The sequence below is a fragment of the Bidens hawaiensis genome, unplaced genomic scaffold (genome assembly GCF_021521415.1).
Source record: "Bidens hawaiensis isolate Kalapana, Puna unplaced genomic scaffold, B.hawaiensis_p1.1 tig00036471_1, whole genome shotgun sequence".
Taxonomy (NCBI): domain Eukaryota; kingdom Viridiplantae; phylum Streptophyta; class Magnoliopsida; order Asterales; family Asteraceae; genus Bidens; species Bidens hawaiensis.
Window position 1 is genome coordinate 43,605 of NW_027496380.1, and position 24,381 is coordinate 67,985.

The 24,381-nt window shown below is 39.9% G+C and overlaps 2 protein-coding genes and 1 pseudogene across 3 annotated transcripts; 1 reads left to right on the forward strand and 2 right to left on the reverse strand.

Moving 5' to 3' along the window:
* Positions 1-32: 32 nt before the first annotated feature.
* On the forward strand, positions 33-4,515 carry LOC143588582 (uncharacterized). Its single transcript, XM_077069547.1, has 6 exons — positions 33-282; positions 1,823-1,828; positions 3,786-3,822; positions 3,911-4,106; positions 4,180-4,311; positions 4,403-4,515. Exons 1-6 carry the CDS (start codon positions 33-35, stop codon positions 4,511-4,513), a joined length of 732 nt encoding a protein of 243 aa, XP_076925662.1. The 3' UTR covers positions 4,514-4,515.
* A 1,754-nt stretch (positions 4,516-6,269) lies between these two features.
* On the reverse strand, positions 6,270-7,219 carry LOC143588583 (thioredoxin-like 4, chloroplastic). Its single transcript, XM_077069548.1, has 3 exons — positions 6,764-7,219; positions 6,518-6,571; positions 6,270-6,435 (listed from the first exon to the last, which is right to left on the reverse strand). The coding sequence occupies exons 1-3, from the start codon at positions 7,199-7,201 to the stop codon at positions 6,313-6,315; spliced, it is 615 nt and encodes a 204-aa protein (XP_076925663.1). The 5' UTR covers positions 7,202-7,219; the 3' UTR covers positions 6,270-6,312.
* A 3,548-nt stretch (positions 7,220-10,767) lies between these two features.
* LOC143588586 (protein WEAK CHLOROPLAST MOVEMENT UNDER BLUE LIGHT 1 pseudogene) lies at positions 10,768-14,102 on the reverse strand (annotated as a pseudogene). The gene is made up of 3 exons (XR_013145133.1): positions 14,059-14,102; positions 12,619-13,096; positions 10,768-12,535 (listed from the first exon to the last, which is right to left on the reverse strand). The product of XR_013145133.1 is annotated as a protein WEAK CHLOROPLAST MOVEMENT UNDER BLUE LIGHT 1 pseudogene (transcript).
* Between the last annotated feature and the right edge of the window lie 10,279 nt (positions 14,103-24,381).

A 24,381-nucleotide genomic window follows, 5' to 3' on the forward strand; every position in this document is an offset into this window, starting at 1 on the left:
ATTTACATGTTTCAGTGTTGATATATGCAGAAATGGCATCGTTAGTGTCGAGTTCAAGGGCCATCAGGCAGTTGTTTATGTGCAAGAATGGTGGTGGTAGACAGTTAATTAAATGTCCACTAAACAAACCGAAACTGGAAAGTTATGTTCGGAATCGGTTTTATAAAAGCATTGCATATAGTAGTAGTCACGAGGATGGTCCCGTGTGTTTGCAAAATACACATTTCGGTAGTTTTGATCAAAGGAGAGGGTTTCTCGGTTTCAGTGATGGAGATCAAGGTGGTGCAGCGTAGAGGTGTTCAAAAAAACCGGTTATAGAACCGGTTTGGTCGGTTTAACCGAAAACTGGTTAATAGAAAAACCGGTTATTAAAAACCGGTTAGACCGGTTATTGAACCGCCGGTTAGTACTTCGGTTACTCATTCGTGGACAAAAACCGGTTATTGAACCGGTTAGTAAAAAAACCGGTTAAATTTAAAAACCGGTTATTAAAAAACCGGTTAACCGGTTAACGGTCAAAAACCGGTTAACCTAAAAACCGGTTAACCGGTTTTTGACCGTTATAAAACGGCCATATGACCGTTTGGGTCCTTTTTTGCCCGTTTTTTCTTGATTTCTAGTCGTTTTTTTTAACATTTTACCCCCACAAACAACTATATATAGTTTAGGTTGGGTAGGTTAGCTCACACTCGATTATACAACTCTACTAGCTCTAAACGTTTATTTCATACGCGATTATTTTGTTATCTCACACTCAATTATACCACATTACCACTCCATACGCTCTTATTTTGTAGTCGTTTATTTCATACTCGTACTCATTTATTTCATACTCGATTATACGCTCTTATTATCATGGCCTCCCAAAGTGCTGCTTCATCCGTCAACATGGGTGCCTCGAACACAGACATAACGGTCGTTCGGATCATCCCCACGAAACGAAACCAAGATGTGTGGCAACATTTCGACCTATGCGAACTGTCTAACGGTCGCCAAAAAGCTCGATGCAAGCACTGTTTGAAGTTCTATGCCAAAGATGCAAACTCCACTTTAAAAGCGCATATACAACAGCGCTTTTGCAAGGCCTTGAAGGACGAAGCGGGAAGTAGTTCGCAGCCGGAGATGACGAATCAAGGAGGGGTGTTTACGTACGACGTTGAAGCGGTACGTCAACAGTTTTCAAACTTTGTGATTCAACAAACACTTCCTTTCAACCACTTCGACAACCCTCAATTCACGGAGATGATGCAAAACTATGTTCAACCACGCTACCAACACGTAAGTCGTTCGACCCTTAGAAGAGATTGTCTTAAAGCATGGAAAAACGCTAAATCCGAACTAATTTCATACTTTTCAAACTTACAAACTGGTGTAAACTTAACAACGGATGTTTGGTCGGTACCTCATGGTTCGCCCGACTCATACATTTGTGTGACGGCTCATTGGGTTGACCCCGAGTCGTGGCAAATGATGAAACGAACCGTTGCGTTTCAATTGTTTGATTACCCGCACACGGGTAGAAATATTTTTCAAATCTTGGATAAAGTCATTCGACAATACAAAATTGAAGATAAAATCTTTTCAATTTCGTTTGATAACGCTTCCAACAATACGGCCGCGGTTGGCCATTTAAAATTAAAGTATAAACCTATTTGTGATGGAGCGTTTTTTCATAGCCGATGCATTGCACATATTATCAACTTGGCCGTGCAAGATGGGTTAAACGTGATCGAAACGCAAAGAAACAGTTTTAAAAGAATGTTACGAGATGTTTTTAGCAACAATAAAACATTTTCAAGATACAAAAAATTTTGTGTAGAAGCTAATTGTCAATGGTTGGGGCCAAATTGGGATTGTCCAACAAGATGGAACTCGACTTGTAATATGTTTGAGAAAGCCATCCAACAAAAAGAATCATTAATTGCGTTTCATCAAATTTTGTCAAGTAGGGGTAAATGTGCACCATATGATCCTAGAAACTGGTTATTGATTGAGATCGTTACGGAGGTCCTTCAAATTTTTAAATCTTGCACAACTAGTTTATCCGGGGTTTACTATCCAACAAGCCCCATTGCTTTACCAAAAATTGCTGTCATGTGCACAAAGTTGAGTGAACTTGATTGTAGGGGTGCACCTTATTTTGATATGGGTGTAAAAATGAAAGAAAAATTTAGAAAATATTTTCAACAACTACCCGCTGTTTTGACATGTGCTGCTGCGTTAAACCCTTGCATCAATGTTGGTGGTGTTGAAGCTTTAATAGAAAAAATTTGTGATGAGCTTGGGTTAAACGACGATCAAAACCCCTATTATAGCCAAACTTTAAAGAATGCTTTCAACACCACCTTGTCAAACATTTATGATGTCTACCTTACAAAATACGGGTCGTCTTCCCAAATTCATGACTCGTTAAGAGCTGTTGCCCAATCCCAATCCCAAACCGACCTTGAAATGGGGATGTACTACATGATTTGGGAAGACGCCGGTAAACGTCAAAGGGTAAACACCCCAAGCAGTGAACTTGGAAGGTATGGTGGTACCAACTTTGTGAAACACATGACTCCGGATGAATTTAGAAGTCTTGATTTGCTGGCTTGGTGGAGAGGTAAGGAGGATGAGTTTCCGATCCTCGCCGCCATGGCCAAAGATTTACTAACGGTCCAAGCTTCCACGGTAGCTTCGGAGTCTGCTTTTTCTGTTTCTGGCAGGGTTATATCGATTAGGAGGACTCGACTCACTGCACCAGCTATAGAGATGTCGATTTGCTACAAGGATTACTTGGACTCTTTAGATAGGGCACAACATCAACGCTCACTCGAGGGGGAAATGGAGTATGAAGCGGGCTTGTATGAAGACGAGGTCAATGAAGGACACACTCAACCAATGACCGATGAAGAAGCCGCGTACGACGATTACCTAAGAAATAGCTCGGGATCGGGTAGCGAAGAAAATTAGTTAAAGAAACAGCAAACATGGAGGCAAATCATGAGTAAGAAACAGCAAGTTGTTCATGTAATCGTGTCTAAGCATTCTTTTTCCTAATATGTGCTCTTATTTACTTGTTGATTTGGATTTTTCTAATTTAGTTAAAGAAACAGCAAACATGGAGGCAAATCATGAACAAACTGCGATTGGGAACAACAGGAGCATCTGCTAGTTCACGATTTAATGTTTGTATTTTTGAGTTAAATCATGAACAGTTCTTGGCAGAGATTTCTTCAGTGTTAATGATTTAATGTTTGTATTTTTGAGTTACGAATATGCGATAACGATTTAATGTTTGTATTTTTAATGTAAAAACTATAAATGAAAGTTATGTGTTTTTAATCTTTGGTTTGTTGAAAACACATTCACCAACACACACTCATACTCATCTTCCATGCAAAGAACCCTAACAACGAAAGCAAAGAATGGCTTCGGTCAGTCCGTTTTGCCTTGTAGTTACCGGTTTGCCTTGTAGTTACCGGTTTGTTTATACTGTGAAAAAATAATGGTCTTCATTAAGTACAAAATATAAAAAACAAATATTCGTATTTGAAACCGCGAAATTTAAAAAAAAAAAATAAAAAAAACCGGTTAATAAAAAAAACCGGTTAATAAAAAAACCGGTTTATTAACCGGTTTCTAAACCGGTCCTAACCGGTTAGGTTTTGACAGAAAAAAACCGGTTATTAACCGGTCCGGTTATTAACCGAACCGGTTTTTTTCCGGGCCAAAAAAACCGGTCCGGTTAATAACCGAACCGGTTTTTAAAAAAAAACCGGTTTGTGCACCTCTAATTGCAGCGGTATCAAAAGTTCACGAGGAGAAGCGTATTTTAGGGTAATGATAATAATAATAATCATATGACTTGTAGGTTAACTTGTTCGTGTTATTGGTATAATAATAAGTTAACTGTTTTGGTTTTTAGGTATTCACCGGAACAAATGTATGCAGTGGTTGCTGCTGTTGACATGTATCAGGATTTTCTTCCTTGGTGTAAACGATCGGATATAATTAAACGTCATCCTGATGGTTCGTTTGATGCTGAGCTAGAAATCGGTTTTAAGTTTCTTGTTGAAAGCTATGTGTCTCATGTCAAATTGGTCAACTACAAATCGATAAAGGTAACAAATTTTCATTATTTTTGGTTGTTTATAAGAATGTGACATGTTTTTAAAGTCTTATTTCTTTTTTCAGACAACTTCTTCACAAAGTAAACTTTTTGACCATTTAATAAACATTTGGGAGTTTCATCAGGGACCTACTCCGGGGACGTGTGACCTCCATTTTCTTGTGGATTTTAAGTTTCAGTCACCACTTTATTCACAGGTAACTGGTCAACTAGTTGAGTTGTATAGTTGTACATTTTATATGTTGCGTTTTCACCATTTAATAAACATTTTGTATGTGTTTTATACAGATGGCATCTGTGTTCTTTAAGGAGGTGTCTTCTCGACTAGTTGGTTCATTCTGTGACCGGTGTCGTTTGCTTTATGGGCCAGGGGTTCAGGTTACTGAACAAAAGAGATGAAAAATGACCCGCTTGGTAAACATATCTGCTAACTTATGTATTTGTTTAATTGTACATTTGTACTACTTTATCTTGTTAATTTGTGTTAAATGGCAGCATTAACAGTTTGTTTTCCTGTCATACACGGGATTAGAATGTATGGTCAAAGTTTTTATTTTTCGTATCTATATGCTACTTTTATGCTAAGAAGGATATGATATTTTTCTCTCTTTTTGACATGTTCATATGGCATCTTGTGAGTCAATTGCAGGTGTCAATGTAGGATTTAGATGGAAACTTGCATTGAAAACAATGAATATGAAAAATTATATAATACATGGAGAAAAATCAATTATTTGATCATTTTGCAGTTTGCACACAGTAATTTTGTTACTGGATTTTCTTTTCTTTTTGTTGTAACACAATAATAAATATTTATTTTTAATGATGTTAACCCCATAATACATTGATTTTGAAGTTGATCCACTATAATAATGTGATTTATAGCGTTTTAGGGCCATAAAAGCAGGGTATTGACGGTCATGTTTCGACGAACATTCTGTGATGAATCACTGACTACAGTTTTGGTAAACAACCAACTAACCGGCTGGGTTGGGCAAGTCTTTAGATTTTAACCAGTTTTTGTTTATAAAACTATTAGTTTGTATCAAAAAAATCAAAATTGATAAAGACGGTTCATGCTGCATAACAATATATTCCAAAATGAAAAGAATTTATAAGTAATAAAGGTTAAATGACTGGTTCTTTTTAGACAGCATGTTCCAAATTTCAAACCAGGCCAAACTGTTAAACCGCCAAATTGTGAAAACCGAACTGTTTGGATCTCAAACCGGCCCGACTTGTTTGGTTTAGATGGTCCGGTCAGTTTTAACACTTTTTTAACACTACTACCCTACAAATCTACAATAGAGTGGAAGATAAAGAGGTTTTAGTTTTAGTTTTAGTTTTTCGTTATTTTTAATGTTAAATGACTAATATACTCTTTATTTCTCACTAATTACTAAATAAAAATCTCAATTTTCTGAATTATCTATGCTTTATTTACAAGCTTTCACATAAAAACTTACCGATCACAAATCCGCTAAGAAATAAACATAAATTCAGACAAACCTTTCCATAACAAGAAATGATGAATTGTTTTAGATAACCTGAAACTGAAAGTACAAAGTTACATCATCATCATCATCATCATCATCATCATCATCATCATCATCATCATCGTACTCAGTATATCCCACCAATAGCAAAGCTATGGTAGGGTCTGAGGAGGGTAAGATATAGACAGCCTTACCTCTACCCCATGGGGATAGAGAGGCTGCCTCCGGTGAGACCCTCGGCTCGATAGTAGTTTTGCCTCAAGCCTTGGACATAAGGCACATAGCACTCAATCATCGGGACAAATAAAATATATCACTGCACAAATAGCAGTTCAATGAAGTTGAAGAACATATATTGATTTGATTTTTCTTGTAAGTTGTAACAAACCATGTTTTTATTCATTCATATCAACTGTCTCATTTTTCTCCCTCTAATTTTTAGCCCACAAAATAGGAATACTCAATAACTAAAATGAGTAATATCTTAATCTGTATCTACAGATTAAGATATTACTCATTTTAGTTATTGAGTATTCCTATTTTGTGGGCTAAAAATTAGAGGGAGAAAAATGAGACAGTTGATATGAATGAATAAAATAATGATAACAATGCAGCATGGACTGATTTATATATATAACACCATGAAAGTATATCTAACTATTATCTACAAATGGCAAAGTTTAACCATATTACCAGAACGCCCTACGCGTTTGCAGTAGCAGATGCTGTGTATTTCTCTATAGCCGCTTTTATCCGTTCCTTATCTCGGGTAGGAAAAGCTTCCAATAGCATCCCATTTTTATAGAAATGAAACAGAGGCACCGTCTGTATATTCCATCGACACAAACTCAAATTCTGTACAAAAAATACATCATTATGTGGAATTTGTACATATTAAACATTATACCTTGATTCGAAGCCGTTCTGCTATTTCTGATTGCTCATCATATTCATCCATCACCTGCACCATTTTGAGTCATAATCATGTACTAGTCAACTCGGGTCACACTGAATCAAAATCAGTTGAGACAATTGATCTAGTTAACCGAATTCGGTTAAATGAGAGGCTAACTAACTGATATCTCAACTGATTAGACCACTAAACATAACTAACTATGCTATTTGTATGCATATTTCGAAGAACAAAACTCACATTATGCTTTAAGAATATGACTGCAGCCTCTTCATCACCAGACCCTTTACACAATTTAGCAAAACCCTGTTCAATATACTTGCAACTACCACACGCGGTTCGGTAGAAATCAACCACCACCAATGTATTATCATTTTTCGCCTTTTCAAGAACCGCAAACAATTCATCATCCTTTTTTATTTCTCTAACACATTCCACAGGACAGAGTTCATCATCTTCATCAGACAACTCTTGTATGTCCACGTTGCCCGTACAACGAACCGGCTGGCAGTGGATCACTTCCCTATGATATTGTAACACTACACTACTGTTATCACATATAGGGTATCTTCTGATTGAACTTTTATCCAGAAGAAAACATGGGATATTTGAAAGGCTGTTGAATTCGGTTTTCGGGTTTTTAGCATTTGCATAGCTTAAAATAGTTTGATGAATCATAATTTTCTAATAACTTTTGCAGGATGATGTGGGATTGTATAAGTATAACATGAACTATATATTATTATATACCTTTGCTATAAATGTAGGTTGTATCAGATTGCAGGCATACAAAAGGATCAGGTTATGATCCTGTGGTGGTGATGGTGATTAGAGCTGAATAATAATACCTCTAAGGTGGTGGTGGAAGGTGGTGCTATGGTGGAGCAATTGGTTGATGAGAAGATGACACCACAACCACACACTTTTGTATCTTCTATCCACCATTATACCATAATTGACATTTTGAATTTTGGTCACCCTCATGTTATGTTATTTACAAAGTGGTCACTGAAGTTTTAAAATTTATGATTATGTCCACTTTGTAATTTTTGAAATAGATTTTCTTTAATTTAATAAATGGTTGAACATTAGGGTCAAATTATTCTACAAAAGGGGAAAAAATTGAAAAAATGGGAAGGATTTCTAGCAAAGAAAAAAACCCTAAAAAGTTTATGAAAAATTAATAAAAAAAATCATAACTCAAAGTTTAATAAAAAAATGAAAAATGTAAAAACGCAAAAATGTTTCCACCGTCTTCCTCTATCTCAGAAAAAAAAAACTCGGAAAAGACACAATGTTGAGGAAAAAATATCATTGTGTCTTTTTAGTTATCATTGTGTTTTTTTTCTTGATATTGTGTTATATTACTCAACATTGTGTTATGTTTTGTTCGACATTGTGTTAAATTTTGCGACCTATTGTGTTTTTTTTTATTTATCATTGTGTCATTTTTCTCGACATTGTGCTTTTTCGTCGTTTTTTTTCACGGGAATGACGTGGGAAATATTTTGGCTTTTTTTTTGTTTTTTTCGTTTTTTATTTATATTTTGAGTTATAATTTTTTAATTATTTTTTTTGAATTTTTTATTAAGAGATTATTTGTGTGATCACAAATTCTTCTCACACTTCTCATTTTTGTCTCCTCCTGACCTGTTTTTGTTAGGGGTAAATGTGTAATCACCCATTGTGCTCTTGCTTTTGATAAGCTCATAATGTTGTAGACTTATTGCTTTTATGGTTGTAAGGATCATTGATATGATTTGATGACATAATAAAGCAATAAAAGATACACATCTTTCTTCCTCTTGCATGTTTTTAAAACAAGTTATAAAAAATTAGTAATAGTTTAACTTCATGTCTTAAATAAATAACACAGTCTACATACACGACTATGGATCACTTACCCGGTGGGGGGGGGGGTGGTGTTGTTGGGAATTTCGGTTCAAGACCGTTACTTAGCGTGCAAGGTTAAGTAACATGATTTAAATATGAAGTGGATAATTATAAACAATGAAATGTGCTTAGATTTAATTGTTAGTATAATTATTATGTCATATTATTTAGCAATCCTAGTTGTAGTCTAAACGTGATAGGTTAGATTATAAATACCGGTGCTTTGGGATTTAGAGATTGTAATTTGGGTAATTGAGTTTTGTGAACTTTCTCAATAATAATATTCGTGTTAGTGTGCGAGTTCGTGTTCGATACCTAGCACCAATTCCATTAATTGGTATCAGAGCTCTTACAATCGGACCTGTGTTCAGAACAACCTAATCGACAAAATCAAACCCGGTAACCGACGTGAAGGTCGAACCTGTGTAAGTGAAGGTCAGAGTAACCTGTGACTTGAGGGAACTCCCACCGGCCTTCAACACACCATCTGCGTTCATCATCGGAGCCGCTGCAATCGGAAAACTGTGACGTGAGGAATTCCGGCGAAACTTGTGGCGTTCGTTAAGACCTGCTGATTTCTTGTGACGTGAGGAAATTTTGGTCGGCATCCGGTAGTGAGGATTTTGGTTGATTTGTCTTGTTAAGAACTTGTTTGTAGAGAAGCACGCATATCGAGGTGGAGTCATTCAAACTTTGACAAGGCTGGAAGGTGACCGTGTGATTTTTTTTCTCAAGTTTTGTAATCTGGTGAAAAGTGTGGCGTGAGGTGCAACCGAGTTAGGGTTCATCTGGAGACACACACGAGACGTAACCGAGTTAGGGTTCATCTAGGGTGAGTTTGGTGTAACCGAGTTAGGGTTCATCAAGAGTCAAACCGAGTTAGAGTTTGAGGGTTTGTAATCAGTTTTTAGAGTTATATTTTCTGATTAATATAAACGAGAGTTATTCGTTTAGTTGGTGTTTGATTAACAATCCAGGACTTGAATGGAGCGAGCAACCATATGACAGATAATTTACCAAAAGATTACGAGGGTGGTTCGAACGAACAAGACTTGTTGTATTTGGATAAAGGAGCGAGCAACCATATGACGGGTAATTTATCTTTTTTCTCCGAATTAAATAAGTGTGTTGGTGGCGAAGTTAAATTTGAAGATGGGTCTTATGTTGATATTTGCAGGAAAGGGTCGATATTGCTAGTCGGTAAAACGGGGGAGCAACAATTATATGACCAACATTTATTATATTCCTAGTTTACAAAGTAATATTATTAGTCTTGGGCAAGCAACAGAAAGTGGTTGTGATATTCGTATAAAAGACGATTACTTGTTGATGTATGATGATCAAGGTAAATTGTTGATGCGCATTACTCGATCCAAGAATCGTCTTTATACAATTAAGTTAAAGACGGGGAAACCCGTGTGTTTACAAGCCCGGATTGATAACGAGAATTGGCTTTGGCACGCGAGACTAGGACACCTAAATTTCGAGTCTATGAAACAAATGGTAAAAAATAATATGGTCGTTGGAATGCCAAAAGTTGATCAAGAAAATCAAATCTGTGACTCGTGCTTAGTCGGGAAGCAAACAAGAAAACCGTTTCCGAAGTCGGCAACTTTCAGAGCAACCCGAGCCTTGGAACTAATCCATGGAGATTTATGCGGGCCCATTACTCCTAGTACTATAGCCGGAAATAGGTACGTGTTCGTCTTGATTGATGATTTTTCACGTTTCATGTGGACTTTTTTGTTGAAGGAAAAAAGTGAAGCGTTTGATACCTTCAAGCGATTTAAAGTCATAGTGGAAGCAGATAATAGTGAGAAAATCAAGACGTTTCGAACCGATCGAGGGGGAGAAATTACTTCTCGTGATTTCAATCGGTTCTCTAAAAACGAGGGTTTTATTCGGCATTTAACCACTCCATATACGCCTCAACAAAACGGTGTTGTCGAGAGGCGGAACCGCACGATATTGGATACGGCTCGGAGCATATTAAAAGCGAGACTGGATCCGAGTATAGAAGTTTCTAAATTTAAAGACGAAGAAGATTTTGATGCTATGAGATATCGAAAGATTGTCTGGTGTCTCCGGTACCTTTTACAAACTCGTCCTGACTTGGCATATTCGGTCGGAGTTGTAAGCCGTGCAAAGCCCGAAGCAATCTCATGCAACTCTTATAAGACTGGATCCGGCTGATTGGTGCATGTACCATTGTCTTTCGGCTATCAACGCCACCACATGATGCCTGATTAACCTTCTGCCACTTTTAACGTTATTTTCACGAGATTAGTAAAATAACGTTAAAATTAGTGCAATTTTACTTTTGCCCACCCGAGGGTTCACACATATATACATTATATGCGCGCACCGCAAGCAGGGCGAATCCGAGGGAAAAACAACGACTTCTTTTTCTTTAAACTCCTCACCTCGGGTGAAGACTCCGCTGTGTTATTGCTACTGTTATAATTGCTTTCAGGTAAAGCTGTCTTCACAACAGGCCTCGGGTTCTGGCTTGACTGGTTAATGGGCCTAGTGTTAAAACTCTTCACCGCTTCAAAACTCTCTCTCGGGCCCACCCCGAGCCCTGACTTCCGCCTCTGCTCATTTTCAGCTCTCCACTTCCTCAAATCCTGTTCAACGCCCAACTTTCCTTCCTTCGCCTTCTCGGCTTTTAATAATGCAGCATCATGTGCTTGTTTTCTTGAAGCTAATTCTGAAGTCAACTGTTCAAGTTTACTCAGACTCTGACTCAGACTCCTTTGCTACATCAATAAGTGAGATTGCTTCAGCCACACGTAAGTTAGCCGCCTCTTCTGCTTCATGGGCTTTCTTACTTAACTCATAATATTCATCTAACGAAAGTGTAACTCCCGATTCAGGCTTGTTTTCTGTCCCGTGAAGTGCTTCAATGGCTGCCAAAGCTAACTTTTCTGAAGCTTTTGCTGCTTCTATTTCCTTTTGAGCTGCAAGTAATCTACTCGCCATTGTACTCGCTCCCGCTTTAGCTTGTTCAACTGTTTCTTTAACTTTGTTTAACTCTTCACGGGCCTCTTGGGCCATTGATTTTGCTTCATCCGCTTCTTGGGCCGCCTTTTGCAACTGTTTTGGTAACTCAACCATTTTTTCACGGGCTTCTTTTTCCTTCATTTGCACAAGCGCGATTTCTGATCGCGTTCGGTTAAGTTCTGCTTCAAGAGACGCAACCACCACCGCCGCCATCCCTTCCTGCTGCCTAATGGCGGCAAGGGCAGCCTTTTCTTTCTCCAGCTCGGTTTTTAACGAACCTGCCGCCATTTTTAAATAATCGATCTCTTCGGTTGCTTTTGTAATGTTTTGTTTCACTTCTTCAACATTGTTCTTTGCTGACTGAATCTCGTTATTAGGATTGTTGATATCTTCTTGACTCGATTTTGACTCCTTGTAAGCCGCTAGTTCGGTTTTCAAGTCGTGAAGCAAAGCTGTAGCGGTTTCTAGTTTGGACTTTCGGTCTTCGATCGAGTCAATCTCGTTGTTGACTTTGTCAATCTCTTCTTGGGCTTGTTTCAGTTCACGCTCCCAGTTTAATGCATCTTGCTCGCGTGCCATTGCAGCCCCGATTCTATGCTCTTCAGCTTCTAAATGAGCAGCATGTGTTAACTCTAAAGATTCTTTTGTCATCATGAGTTTAATCGTTAAGTTTTCAACCTTTTTCTCAACTTCTTTTGATGCTAACGCTGCTTCACGAGCCTTTTTAACAGCTATATCCTTTTCAGAAACGAGTAAATCATACTCTTTACGAAGGCTTTCAAGCTCAGTTTTTACACTTGCCAGCTCCGCAACTGCAGCTGCATGTCTAACTTGTGCAACCTCCAGCTGTGCCTTTGCTGCAACACTGGAATCATCAGCAATTCCTTGCTCCATTACTTCAACTCTTAGTTTGACTAATTCAGAGTCTTGTTTTGCTTCATTTTCTTCAGTTTGTGCTCGTTCAAGATTCAGTTTTAGTTCTTCAATAAGCCTTTTAGTGCTGTCTAATTCCTTTAATACTTGTTGTTTGGCTTCTTCGGCTGCCTCGGAATCTTTCTTTAATAATGGAATCTCCTCGTTTGTTTTCACAAGTTCTTGTTCTATATACTTGCGTTTCTGCACTGCCACGTAAATAATATCTAAAATACCTTTCAATGATGAAATAAACATTGTGATTTTATAGGTTGCAGAAGTTATACCTCGGCGGTTTGGATTTTGTGGGCTTTCCAGTCAACAATGCCACCAAACTTGGAAACGGCTTCTTTAACAGATTCAAAAGGTGAAGCTGTATCAATATCGCCTATTCTCGAGCTCGTGTTCTTGAGTTGTTTGACAGGCGGTGAATTACTGGACACCATTAAACGACTGCCATTACTTTCAACAGTAGCATCAATTGGTTTCTGCGCAGATGGTTCTGATGGACTTGGTGATAAAGCTGGTGATTCTTGAACAAGTGAGTTGCTTTTGGGACCATCTTTTTCTGTTGGTAGTACCTCATCTTCAATTTTTGTTTTTACTACGGTTTCTTGTTCGGTTTTAGGTTCATCGGATGTTTTAACTACTGGAACCGTGGCACCTGAAACGGATTCCTCATTTGGTACATTTGCAGAAGCTTCACCATTTGTAGCTGTACCCTCTCCAATAACTTTTGTTTCGTCCATTACAGAAAGATCAAATCTGAAATCAACAGATATATGACTGTTTAACAGATAAAATTAACATAAATCTTGTATAAAGATCAAATAACCAATATAGTATGAAGAAGATCAAATAACAAAGATAAAATTAGCATAAGACTAGCATAATCAAAGTTCCTAGAAAAGGCTAACTGGCATGGTTGTGAAAATCGCGATTAGTCGCCAGTTAATCTCCGATTAATCGCAAATGGGCATGCTACCGATTCGATTTCACCTAATTGGCCCATAAAATCGCTAATCAGACAAAGTCAATCAAAATCGCTCAAAATCAGTCAAACTCTAAGAAGCAATGGAAACTTATACTTATTAATCCAATCCGATTAATAAGTTTATAAAATTTTTGGTATATACAACAACAACAAGCATACACAGTAAAAATCCCACCGATAGCAAAGCTGTTAGCACGGTCTGAGGAGGGTGGGTTGTAGGCAAACCGTACCTCTATCCCAAAGGATAGAGAGGTTGCTTCCCGGCTCCACAAACCATATGCATGAGCACAAATAAAAGAAAACAATTTTTTGTGGTATATATAAAACTATATAAGTTTGAAAAAAAAACACATAAAATTCCAATCCGATTAACTGCTATTCGGTACCCTACCGCCCGACTAGTGCCTAACGAGTTCATCAAGCTCCTTACCACTCAAAACAAAGCAAAAAAACGTAAACTACAAGGCGAGTTTGTAAATCGATTTAGGGTTTTAACTTTGAAAACCTCCATAAGTGATTACAAAACTATATTATTCGAGTGTTCCTAAGGCTTATAAGCTGGTTAACTACCAACATAATATCTATACAGAGCAAACACAAAACAATTAAGATTAGAAAATAATAATAATAATAACAACAATAAAGCTGGTTAATCTAATTCGATATTTTAAATGCAAGAATCGGTCAATAAACAATCGCTAATTGATTTAAAAACACTGAGAGGATGACCTACCAGTAAGGCCTCGTAGTCAAACCAGATGCTTAATTAATACCTCCCGATTACTCTCAATAACTCGATTAAATCAACGATTATAGCTTTGTAATAACTGTTTATTAAAAACCTAAATTAATTAAACATTAAAATAAAATACAAAGTCAAATTAAATAAAAATGTTTACATATTATAATTGTTCCATACGCGTATTCATGTATTCAAAACGAAGCATAAAATCTTCGACTGCGACTATTAGAAAGAACTTATTTTCAATATAAAAAATGCAAGCATTTTTTATATAACCGCTACATATACGATTAGTTCGAATATTTTTTTAAACTGATGATGGAGGAAATCAAAATTAAAGGATTATATTCTTATGGATAAAAATGGGAGGGGGGGGGGGGGGGGGGGACGAGAGTAATTTGATTGGTCGAGTTAGTGTAATTGTGCATTTTAAAAAAAATGAATTTTGGTGTTGTACGTTCCTTTGTTTCAAGCTTCTTGTAAAGCATTGGAGTTTTTTAATAATACTTTAGCCGTTAAAAATAATAAAAATAAATATAGATCAATGAAATGATGACGTCATTAAACAAAATACGGTACTACTTATATTATTATTATTAAAACAATATTTGTCTGGACATATATTTTGTGAACGCAAAGAAATTGAAAAGACTTCTCCTCATATCATCTTCTTCTCCATGGATACCCTAAATCTAAATGACATGTACTCAAAGCTTAAGAAAACGACATCGTTGTCTCTCTTTAAAATTCAAGTTTTTGTTTTTTCACCGGCGAACTGTGAAATGTTAACAGAGATTTCGTGACAATGGGTTCGTTCGCCGAAAAAGAATGAGTTCGCTCGTTAAATCGTACCTATAAGTTGTATATAAAACCGAAAAATGGACCGGGTTCGGCCGAACCCGGTGACTTGAATGCGGCTCCGCCACTGGAGAATGGTAAAAGTAGAATTACAAGGTTCGTGCTAGCCATTAAAGAAAATATTTTATTTCTAAAAAGGTTGAATACAAAAATATTAATATTTTCTATCCGGTTCCGATCTTTCTTTTCTTATTATGTAACATATATTTTATGGTTTTTACTTTTATGATTGTCAGCTTACTAAACACAAGCATTGTCCATGTCTAGCCTAGTGGTATATGTAGTGATGTCGTCCCTCACTGTTAAGTTAAGGGTTTGAATCCTATTATAAAGAATTGTGTAGATTTAAGAGTTTGATTAACTGATAGCCGTTGCAAATAGAAGTATAAATGTTTATACCTTAAAAATTTAGGGATTTTTTTATGATCCTTATACTCTTAGAAAAGCTCAAAGGGTCATCGTATAACTTTTGCAAACTTAATTAAAACCTATTTGTGAAAATTATAAGGAAAGTATTAAGCATGAGATCATAAATTAACAATGGGTAAATTCTAGTCGAATAAGATCATAAACTGATATGTTTTCTCATGGGGAAACCTAGATGCATAATAGATGATGACTAATGAATACACGATAAGTATGAGACACTATCTTTTAATTAGCTAATTATATATGAGAACTAAATAATCCAATCTCATCCCATATCCATTCCATTCGTATCCTATATTCTTGCTCTTTTGATGACAAAATCAATGTCGGACCTACCCTAGCGTTACAAGAGCCGGTCGTTCTTTGTGAAAGTGTTTTCTTTAGTAGTATTATAGTGTAAGAATTCTTACCGACCTCTGAGATAGTCACTGAACAAAATGCGACTTTAAAGGGTTTTATTTTAGGACTAAGACCAATGTTTGAGCTCTTTATGCTTATGAATATACTTTTGATTGCTCGTGAATTCTATAATTCATTTGAAACTTGTTGTATAGTTAATTTGAAAAGTGTTTGGACTGATTTTTATTTACCTGTTAGGTGAAGATGACATTTAGTTGGTTGTGTCATTATGTGGTGTTTATAATATAAAAATATAGCTTACAAAAGTTATAGGGGTTAATTAAATGTGAATATATATATTAGAAAAAGTATAAAAGGGAACACTGTTCAGATTTTATTTTATTTTAAAAGGGAACACTATAAAAGTTCGGCCCCAACAATTCAAAATTTTCAATATTAGACAACATATGATAAATCTATTTTACCTTAATAGGACTTTATTCTGTTGATGAAAAATTTCCCATATTAAAGGCAAACCAATTGTTTTCCACTTATTCATCTAATCATTGTGTTCCTATATTTAAATCTTAATGTTTTACAAGGCTTTTTTTTTTCTTTCCCCGATAGAAACATTTATTTAGCTTTAGTTTCTTTGCTTTATTTCTTTAGTTTCTTTTATTTTCATTTTGTTGACTGATGTATCATAATAAAATTTAATGTAGGTTTATCGTGCTCGGTTATGCTACATGAGAAGTAACCAGTAGGGTTTTTGATATTCGATGGTCAACATAAACTATATCATTTTGGGCGTATCTTGCGTTTATCTATTTATTTATATATTTATTTATTATTTCTATTTAGATTGTTATAGCGAGTGTTAATGCTATATGGGTACTGTAATAAACCAATGCTATATGGGTACTATAATAAACCAATGCTAATTGAATTCGTGTTGTGTCTCTACCGCAAAAGGTGGGTTTATCCACAAGTTATTATAAAAGTTAGATTTTAATAAAAAAAATATATATCTCATATAACGGATAATGTGTATGGTAATCATCTGAACGTTAATCACTTGTTATTAATTGTTTAAGGTGGTTCAATTTATATCATGATACTTTATACGTATCTACATAGCACTTAAAAACTATTTCTTCATAAATATAATTTTAACAATTAAAATTCAGAAGTATATATCACAAAACATCTTTTTTTTTTTATAAAACGCATTTCGTTGTTCCATTTTGAAGAGACGTGGATCGACTCGCTGGTAGACGATCTACTTTTCTCGGGTGTGATTATGCTATTTCACCGATGGATCTCTGGGATCTGGATTCTTCCACCTACAAAATGAACAGCACCGTAAACTTACCCCTCAGAAAGGGACAGAGGGGTCCTCTTTGGGGTAACCCTCCGGTGTGAGAATAAGTGTTTGTAGGAGAAGATAATATGAGAGTAAGGAAATGGAATGTATTGCTTAATAGCTGAATACTCTGTAATTGTGTGTAATTGGATGATCCCTTCCTTGTGGAGTTGATGTGGTATTTATAGTGCTAGGGTTTCCAATGATTGGGCTCAAACCCAATTAGGGCCTTGTTGGCCTCCTCCAATTGCTTTGCGCCACGTGTCCTCTGGGACACCTGGTGCTTTTTCATTGGTTATAATCACGTGGTAGCACATGGGTTTTGCTGAGTTGTCCACCCTTCATTGGCAGCTGTCAACATCAGCATATTCTTATTCCTTAAAAAGATACCTTCTGGAAGGTTGTCTGACGTGCACAATCAAGGTTGCCCTAATCCTGATTTGGATAAGGACGAGGTTGATTATGTGCATGTGTGATACGCGCCTATCCTGAGGATGCGCGAGGTCTTCTCTTTATTCTCACGCGCAGATGTTTCATGCGCAGATGTGATATGCACGAGCATGTGATATGCGCCACGCGCGGATGCGCCACGCACGGATGCGCCACGCGCATATGCGATATGCGTGAGCATATGTGATGCGTGAGCATATGTGATGCGTGAGCATATGTGATGCCTGAGCATCTGTGGTGCCTGAGCATATGATGCCTGAGCATATGTGATATGCGTGAGCATATGTGATATGCGCCATGCGCGTAGGTTTGGGCTTTGTGCCTTCATAATGTCTTGATTTCAAGCCTCTTGTCCATATCTTGTGGGTTGACCCGCCTCGCTCGGTGTTGAGGCGGGTACATACCTCTTCAAGCCCCCCCAGTCTAATGTGTGTCTTGTCTCGCGCGAGCGAGGTAAGATAGATATTAGACTTAGTAGTTTGCTCTTTTAGTAGGGGTTTGTCTTTTTCTTCTTATTATTCATCGTTGCGCGAAATTCTATCCTTTTGGTTGAAAACGAATCGTCCCTGTACGTGGTTGGTTGTTGCTGACATGCGTCAGTGATGGAGACGTGTCAGACCTTTCGTGTGCTCGAGGTGCTACAGTTGCCTTTCGTGTCCCCTCACATAGTGTCAGGGACACGTGTCGCGCTCGCGTTGGTCCGATCCTGCGAGTGGTGGCGCGTGAACTCTGGCAGCACCTGTATAGTTTCTTTTCGTGTCCCCTCACACAGTGTCAGGGACAGGTGTCGCGCTCGCGTTGGCTTACACCTGCGAGTGGAGGCGCGTGAAGTCCGTTCAATACCAAGTTTTCTCTCTCCTGGGCCTATAAAAGCAAGCCCTTAGAGTTTTTATTCTTCATCTTCTTTGCTGTTTTATTCAAAGCTTTCCTTTCTTTCATTCTATTCCGATTAGCTGTCTTCTGCTTCCAGATCTCTGTTCTTCAGATCATCCTTTGTCCGTTTTTACAATTGTATGTCTGATAGCTCAGACAACACAATCTCCCCTATCCATCGCCGTGTTAAATCGTTAGTAATGTCTACGTTGAAGAAGACCGGCAAGGGGAAGAAGGCTGCTGAGGCCTCATCGGAGGATGTTGCGAGGACCAAGGCAGTGAAGAAGTGGGATGAGATCCCCTGCAAACTGAGGCAGGCCGATCTTGACAGCCTTATCGATACTCAGGGTTTTCTCCCTGAGTATGGCTGCATGTTGCCGGCGGCCGGGCAAACGGCGGCGGACCCGCCTACCGGCTATATATCCCTTTACTGCCATTTTTTCACCCACTGCAACCTTCGTCTCCCGATGACAAGGTTTCTGGGTGCGGTGCTTAGGTTTTATGGGATTCATATATCCCAAGTCCATCCGTTTGGACTTGTGCGCATGACTCATTTTGAGTTCATGTGCAAATCTCAGCGCGAGGAGCCCACCCCTCGGCGCTTTCAGTTTTTTTATAAGCCCAAGATCCAAGATTCTTGGTTCTCGTTTATTCCTCGCAGTCAGAAGGTCAAGTGCTGCACTGTTTCATTCAAGAGCCTTCATGACTGGTCTGAGAGGTTTTTCTATATCAGGGCTGGTGTGATCCCCATCCGCATGACCATGCGCGCGATCTCTTCTGCGCCTGCGGATGTGGGTGTCTTCAAGAACCCAACTGGCGCCTGGGTTAAAAAGTTGACTGCCGAACCATCCCCCGCCAAGAAGATTTGCGAGGAGGCACTGGTGGGGGTTGGTATGAGCAGGAGGTGGGCTGACAGCGCGACTGAGCCCGTTATCCAAGTTGACGGCTTGTGTAAGTTAATCTCATTGCATTACTTCTGCGCGAATATAATTCTTTTTGCTGATATCATTTGACTTGTTTTGTGCAGTCAGCAAGGAGTATGTCCACGCCGCCTATGATGAGCATATGGAGGGTGGCTCCGTCGCGCTGGGCGCTGGGGAGGTTGGCTTCCCCGATCGCTTCGATGACATGTCCATCCCTGTTGATCTGGGATTTCTCTTCGACAGCGACGCGCCTGGTAAGCCTTTGTACTTATGCATTTTCCTTTATAATACCAAATTTGGCTAACACTTCTGTTGCACGTATTGTAGACGCGCTTGAGAACTACGAGCTGGAGCTCGCGGAAGAGGAAGAGGAGGAGGAGGCGCCCCAACTAAAGCGTAAAGCTAAAGGGAAAACTGGCGCAGGGGCCAGTAAGAAACAGAAGAAATATGACGCCCCTGTTGTTCAGGATCCTCCTACTCAGGCGAGGGGATTTGAGAAAACCCAGGAGTTTCCCTCCAAGTTTCCCTTGTCTTCCCTGCCTCAAAAAGTGGGCAGACCTCCTGTCCACACGCGGTATGGTGCTGCTACCTCCTCCCTTCGCGCGGTGGAAAAGGGAAGCGGCGTTGCGCCTTCGACAGGTATACTTTGCTTATCCTTTGCTTATCTTTTATGGTTCTATGAGCGCGATTCTGATAGAATTACTAATGAATCTTTGCTCACTCAAATGTTTGTAGAGCCGGCGACCTTGGTGGATCAACCTCAAGCGCAACAAGATGCCGAGGCTGCGCCGGAGGTCGCTTCGAAGTCCCCTGTTTTACCTCGAAAAAGGGTAGAATGGACTTCATGGCGATGTTTGCCTCGCGAACGGAGTTGCGCCAAGGTACGTATTATGCTTTTATTTTCTGACTCTTTTAGATCAAGTCATGAACCATTTCTTTTTGTTGATTTTTTCACAGGAGTCATTGCTGGCGTGCAAGCTGCTAGCGGCACTCCTGGCGCCGGTGCCAGCGCCGTTGGTTCTGCTCCTGCTCCTGCAAGCGCTGAATCTCCCCTCATCGGGATTACTAAGGAGCAGGAGGCCGTTTTACGCGCCGACCTGGCGGCGTCTAGACCTCCCTCACCTCCTCCTGCGCACAGCCCTCATCGCGAGCATGATTTTGGTTCTAGGTCGCAGGAGAAAAGGCCTGTTTCAGAGGAGGATGAGGAGTTTGAAGTTGAAGACTCCGACGGCGGCCGCGCCAGCCCTGCAGCGCCACGAGAGTTTCCGGCGCAGCCTTCTGGTGGGGCTGGCGCTGACTTTTCTGCTTCATCCCCGCAGTTACAGGTTCGTTTTTGCTCCGCTGCGCGGACTTTCATATTAGTGTTTTGATGACTTAGATCATTACTTTGTGTTTGCAGGAAGCCGATCACATCTACCGCCCGAGATGGAACATTACTGAGGACAGCTCATTTCAGTCCATGGGTGTGTGTGAGGACTTCTGGGCTCATTCTGTGCCTCCAGCTGAAAGGAGGTTTCAGGAGGCCCGCGCTCGCGATGACTTGCTCAAAGATCATCTGTTTGCTGGGTCGGCTTTCTTTGCTGCCTCCCAAGAGCTTCGCTATGATTACGTAAAGGTACGTGATGCTCTTGCGGAAGCCAAGCAAGAGGCTAAAGTATCTGCTTGGCATCTTTCTGATGCTCGAGAGAGAGCTGAGAAGCTCCAAGCAGAGCTCAGTGAGAACAGGGCAAGTGCCAACACCGCTTTCGTGAAGCGCGGGCATGAGCTACAAGCTGCGCGGGAGAAGCTGCAGGCGGCCGAGGCGGACGCTGCCAAGTACGCGCGTAGAGTGCGCGACTTGGAGCTGGACGCGGAGGCGCGCGACCAAGCTCTTGTCCAGTCTATAACTGACAAATCATCACTGGAGAGTGAGGTTGCCCGCCTGAAGAAGGAGCTGGCGGCCGCGCAGGCCGAAAAAGATGAAGCCTTGGCGACGGCAGCGTCTAGCCAGGAAGCACTCGATCTTGCGCGAGCGGAAAAGGAAGAAGCCCTGGCGGCAGCAGCGTCCGACCAAGAGGAGCTGAAACAGACTAAGGAAACTGTTGAGTTGTTAAACTCTCAGATTCTTGCTCTTGAGACGTTTGTTGCTTCCCTCGCGCAGGATCGCCAATGGCTAATCTCACAGGGTGTGACTCGTTGCGCTTACGCGATGAAATACTCAGACGAGTTTCAGGCCCTTGTGATGGATTGCAACGCTGCCGCGCGCTTGGTGGGTCGAACTGAAGGGTTTAAGGATGGCTATGAATATGGGATGCTGAAGAAGAACCCATCCGACTACCCTTATCAGAGCGACGTTGCCTGCGCGGACATGGCCCAGATGGGGGAGAAGTATTTGAATACTCCCATTCCCATCCTTGCGCAGGTATTTTAACCTTAATGAGATTACCTTGACTTATTTTCCAAGTCTTTTTGTACTCATATTTTTCCTTATGATTTGCAGATATCCGCACTTGCTGACCAGCCCGATCTCAGCTCGCTAAAGAAATTACTTGACGAGTGCGAGGGGGCTGGTGGCGGCGATGATGGCGCGGGGCATGCTGCCCCTGCTAGCGGCTCTGGCGTGGCCAAAGGATCCGCTCCTGACACTATTGTGATAGAAGAATCCATTCAGGACGAAGAACTTGACTATGGTCAGTTTGGAGATGACGAGGAGCGGGCTGCGCCAGATGCTGAGGGCGGTGATGAGGACTATGAAGAGGCTGACGTCGACGTGGAGACTTAAGAAGCCCTTCATGTTCTTTATTTTTATTTGTAGTTTGTATCTTATCATCTTGTAAACTTGTAAATTTCAATGCTTTGGAATGAAATTTTGTTTTTCCCTTCTTCGCATCTTGCGCATTCCCCATTCATCTCTTTATATTGCATGTTTGCTTGTTGAATATAAGATATGCTTGCACGTTGAAATAAGAACAAGGTTGTAAGGAAATTATTATACTTAAACCTTGTCATATTGTAAGTGATTTTGCCATATCTTGATTATGTTGACACGTGCCTAGGCGTTTTCATTATTCCTCTTTTGCGTGACGTTATCGCGCATTTATTATATGGAATTATGAGTTTTTTAGCCTTTACGTATCAATATGTGTTGCTCAGATATCCATTACAATTGCATGCGCGACCTCGACCTGAGACCTTAACAACTATGTTTTGGCATTTGTTTTGCCTTAGTTGTGTTTAGGTATTTTTATGGTCAGGCAGCGCAGTATGTAGGATGGATGTTGTGAGTGATTTGAGCTAAGGCTCACATTATTGGGCTAAGGCCCTAACGTTTTAGAGTTAAGACTCGTTAACGCGTTTGAGCTTGAAGCTCGCGCATGTATGTTTTACTTCGTTTTATTTTGTTTTGATGTCAATACAGTGTTGTCATATTGCTCAAAATTAATAAAGGGAAGTGTGAAACATGTATGCAAAAGGTAATAGAATTGGGCTAAGGCCCTGACGTTTTTAGAGTTAAGACTCGTTAACGCGTTTGAGCTTGAAGCTCGCGCATGTATGTTTTACTTCGTTTTTATTTCGTTTTGATGTCAATACAATGTTGTCATATTGCTCAAAATTAATAAAGGGAAGTGTGAAACATGTATGCAAAAGGTAATAGAATCCACATTAAGAGAAGATAGCGCGTATCATTATTCATAATGGTTTAAAAAGCCTTGATTACAAACTTGACATTTTTTACATGAAACATTTTCTAAGCTGTGCCGCGTTCCATGCGCGCGGGATCTTCTTTCCATTCAAATCTTTTAAAGCGTATGCGCCTTTTCCCAATTCTTCCGAGACTTGATAAGGTCCCTCCCAATTGGGGGACATTTTTCCCGGGGGTATCGCGTGGCTAGCTTCATTGTTTCGAAGGACAAAATCATTTTTCTTGAAGTGGCATTCTTTCACACGCTGGTTGTAATATTTTTCCAGTTTTTTCTTGTATTTGGCTTCACTGATGATAGCCGCCTCTCTGCGCCCTTCAAGTAAGTTGAGATCCAACCTTCTTTCGCGCTCGTTATCAATCTTGCTCATCATGAGCACTCTATGGGATGGGCATCCAATTTCTGCTGGAATCATTGCCTCCGTTCCATAGGTTAGGCTGAACGGGGATTCGCCATTGCTGGTTTTGCTTAATGTCCTGTGCGCCCACAGGACATTAGGTAGCTCGTCAACCCAAGAATGGGATTCTCCCTCTAACCTTTTCTTCAGCCCATTCAGCAAGCTTTGGTTCGCGCGCTCCACTTGGCCATTCCCCTGAGGGTGGTATACTGAAGTGAAAATTTGGTTGATGCGTAATTCCTTGAGCCAAGTGGATATCTTCTTGTCCGTGAATTGTTTGCCATTATCGCTCACAATTTCCATGGGCAAGCCAAAACGGCATATGATGTGGCTCCAGATAAACTGCTTCATCGCTTCGGCTGTGATTTTTGCTAGTGGCTTGGCTTCAACCCATTTTGTAAAATAGTCTACTGCCACTACCAAAAATTTTACTCGCCCTTGCGCTTGCGGTAGGGGACCCACAATATCGATTGCCCATTTGTGGAAAGGCCATGCGGAGGTCACCGGAATCAAGTTGTTCTTTGGCCGCATGGTGTTTGGCGCATAGCTCTGACACGCTTTGCATTTTTGGATCTCTTTTAAAGCGTCCAAGTACATGCCTGGCCAATAGTAACCTGCGCTCATTGCCTTGTCAACCACCATGCGCGGGCCAGCATGTATTCCACAGATTCCTTCGTGTATCTCTCTGATCACATAGCTTGCTTCCTCCGCATCAAGGCATTTCATGAGCGGTCCAAGATAAGAGCGTCGATATAGTGTACCATCAAGCAGTTCATAGTTTTGCGACTTGTGTCTTATCTTCCTCGCCTGTGCGCGATCGTCCGGTACTTTTCCCTCCTTCAAGAATTCCCTTATTGGAGTTATCCATGATGAAGGGGTTGTATGAGTTACAAGGACAGACTTCGCTCCCACCGACGGGTTGCTCATTACTTCTACTCTGACATCTTTACCAAAGTGATCGAAGCTGGTTGATGCCATCTTGCTCAGCGCGTCAGCAGATTT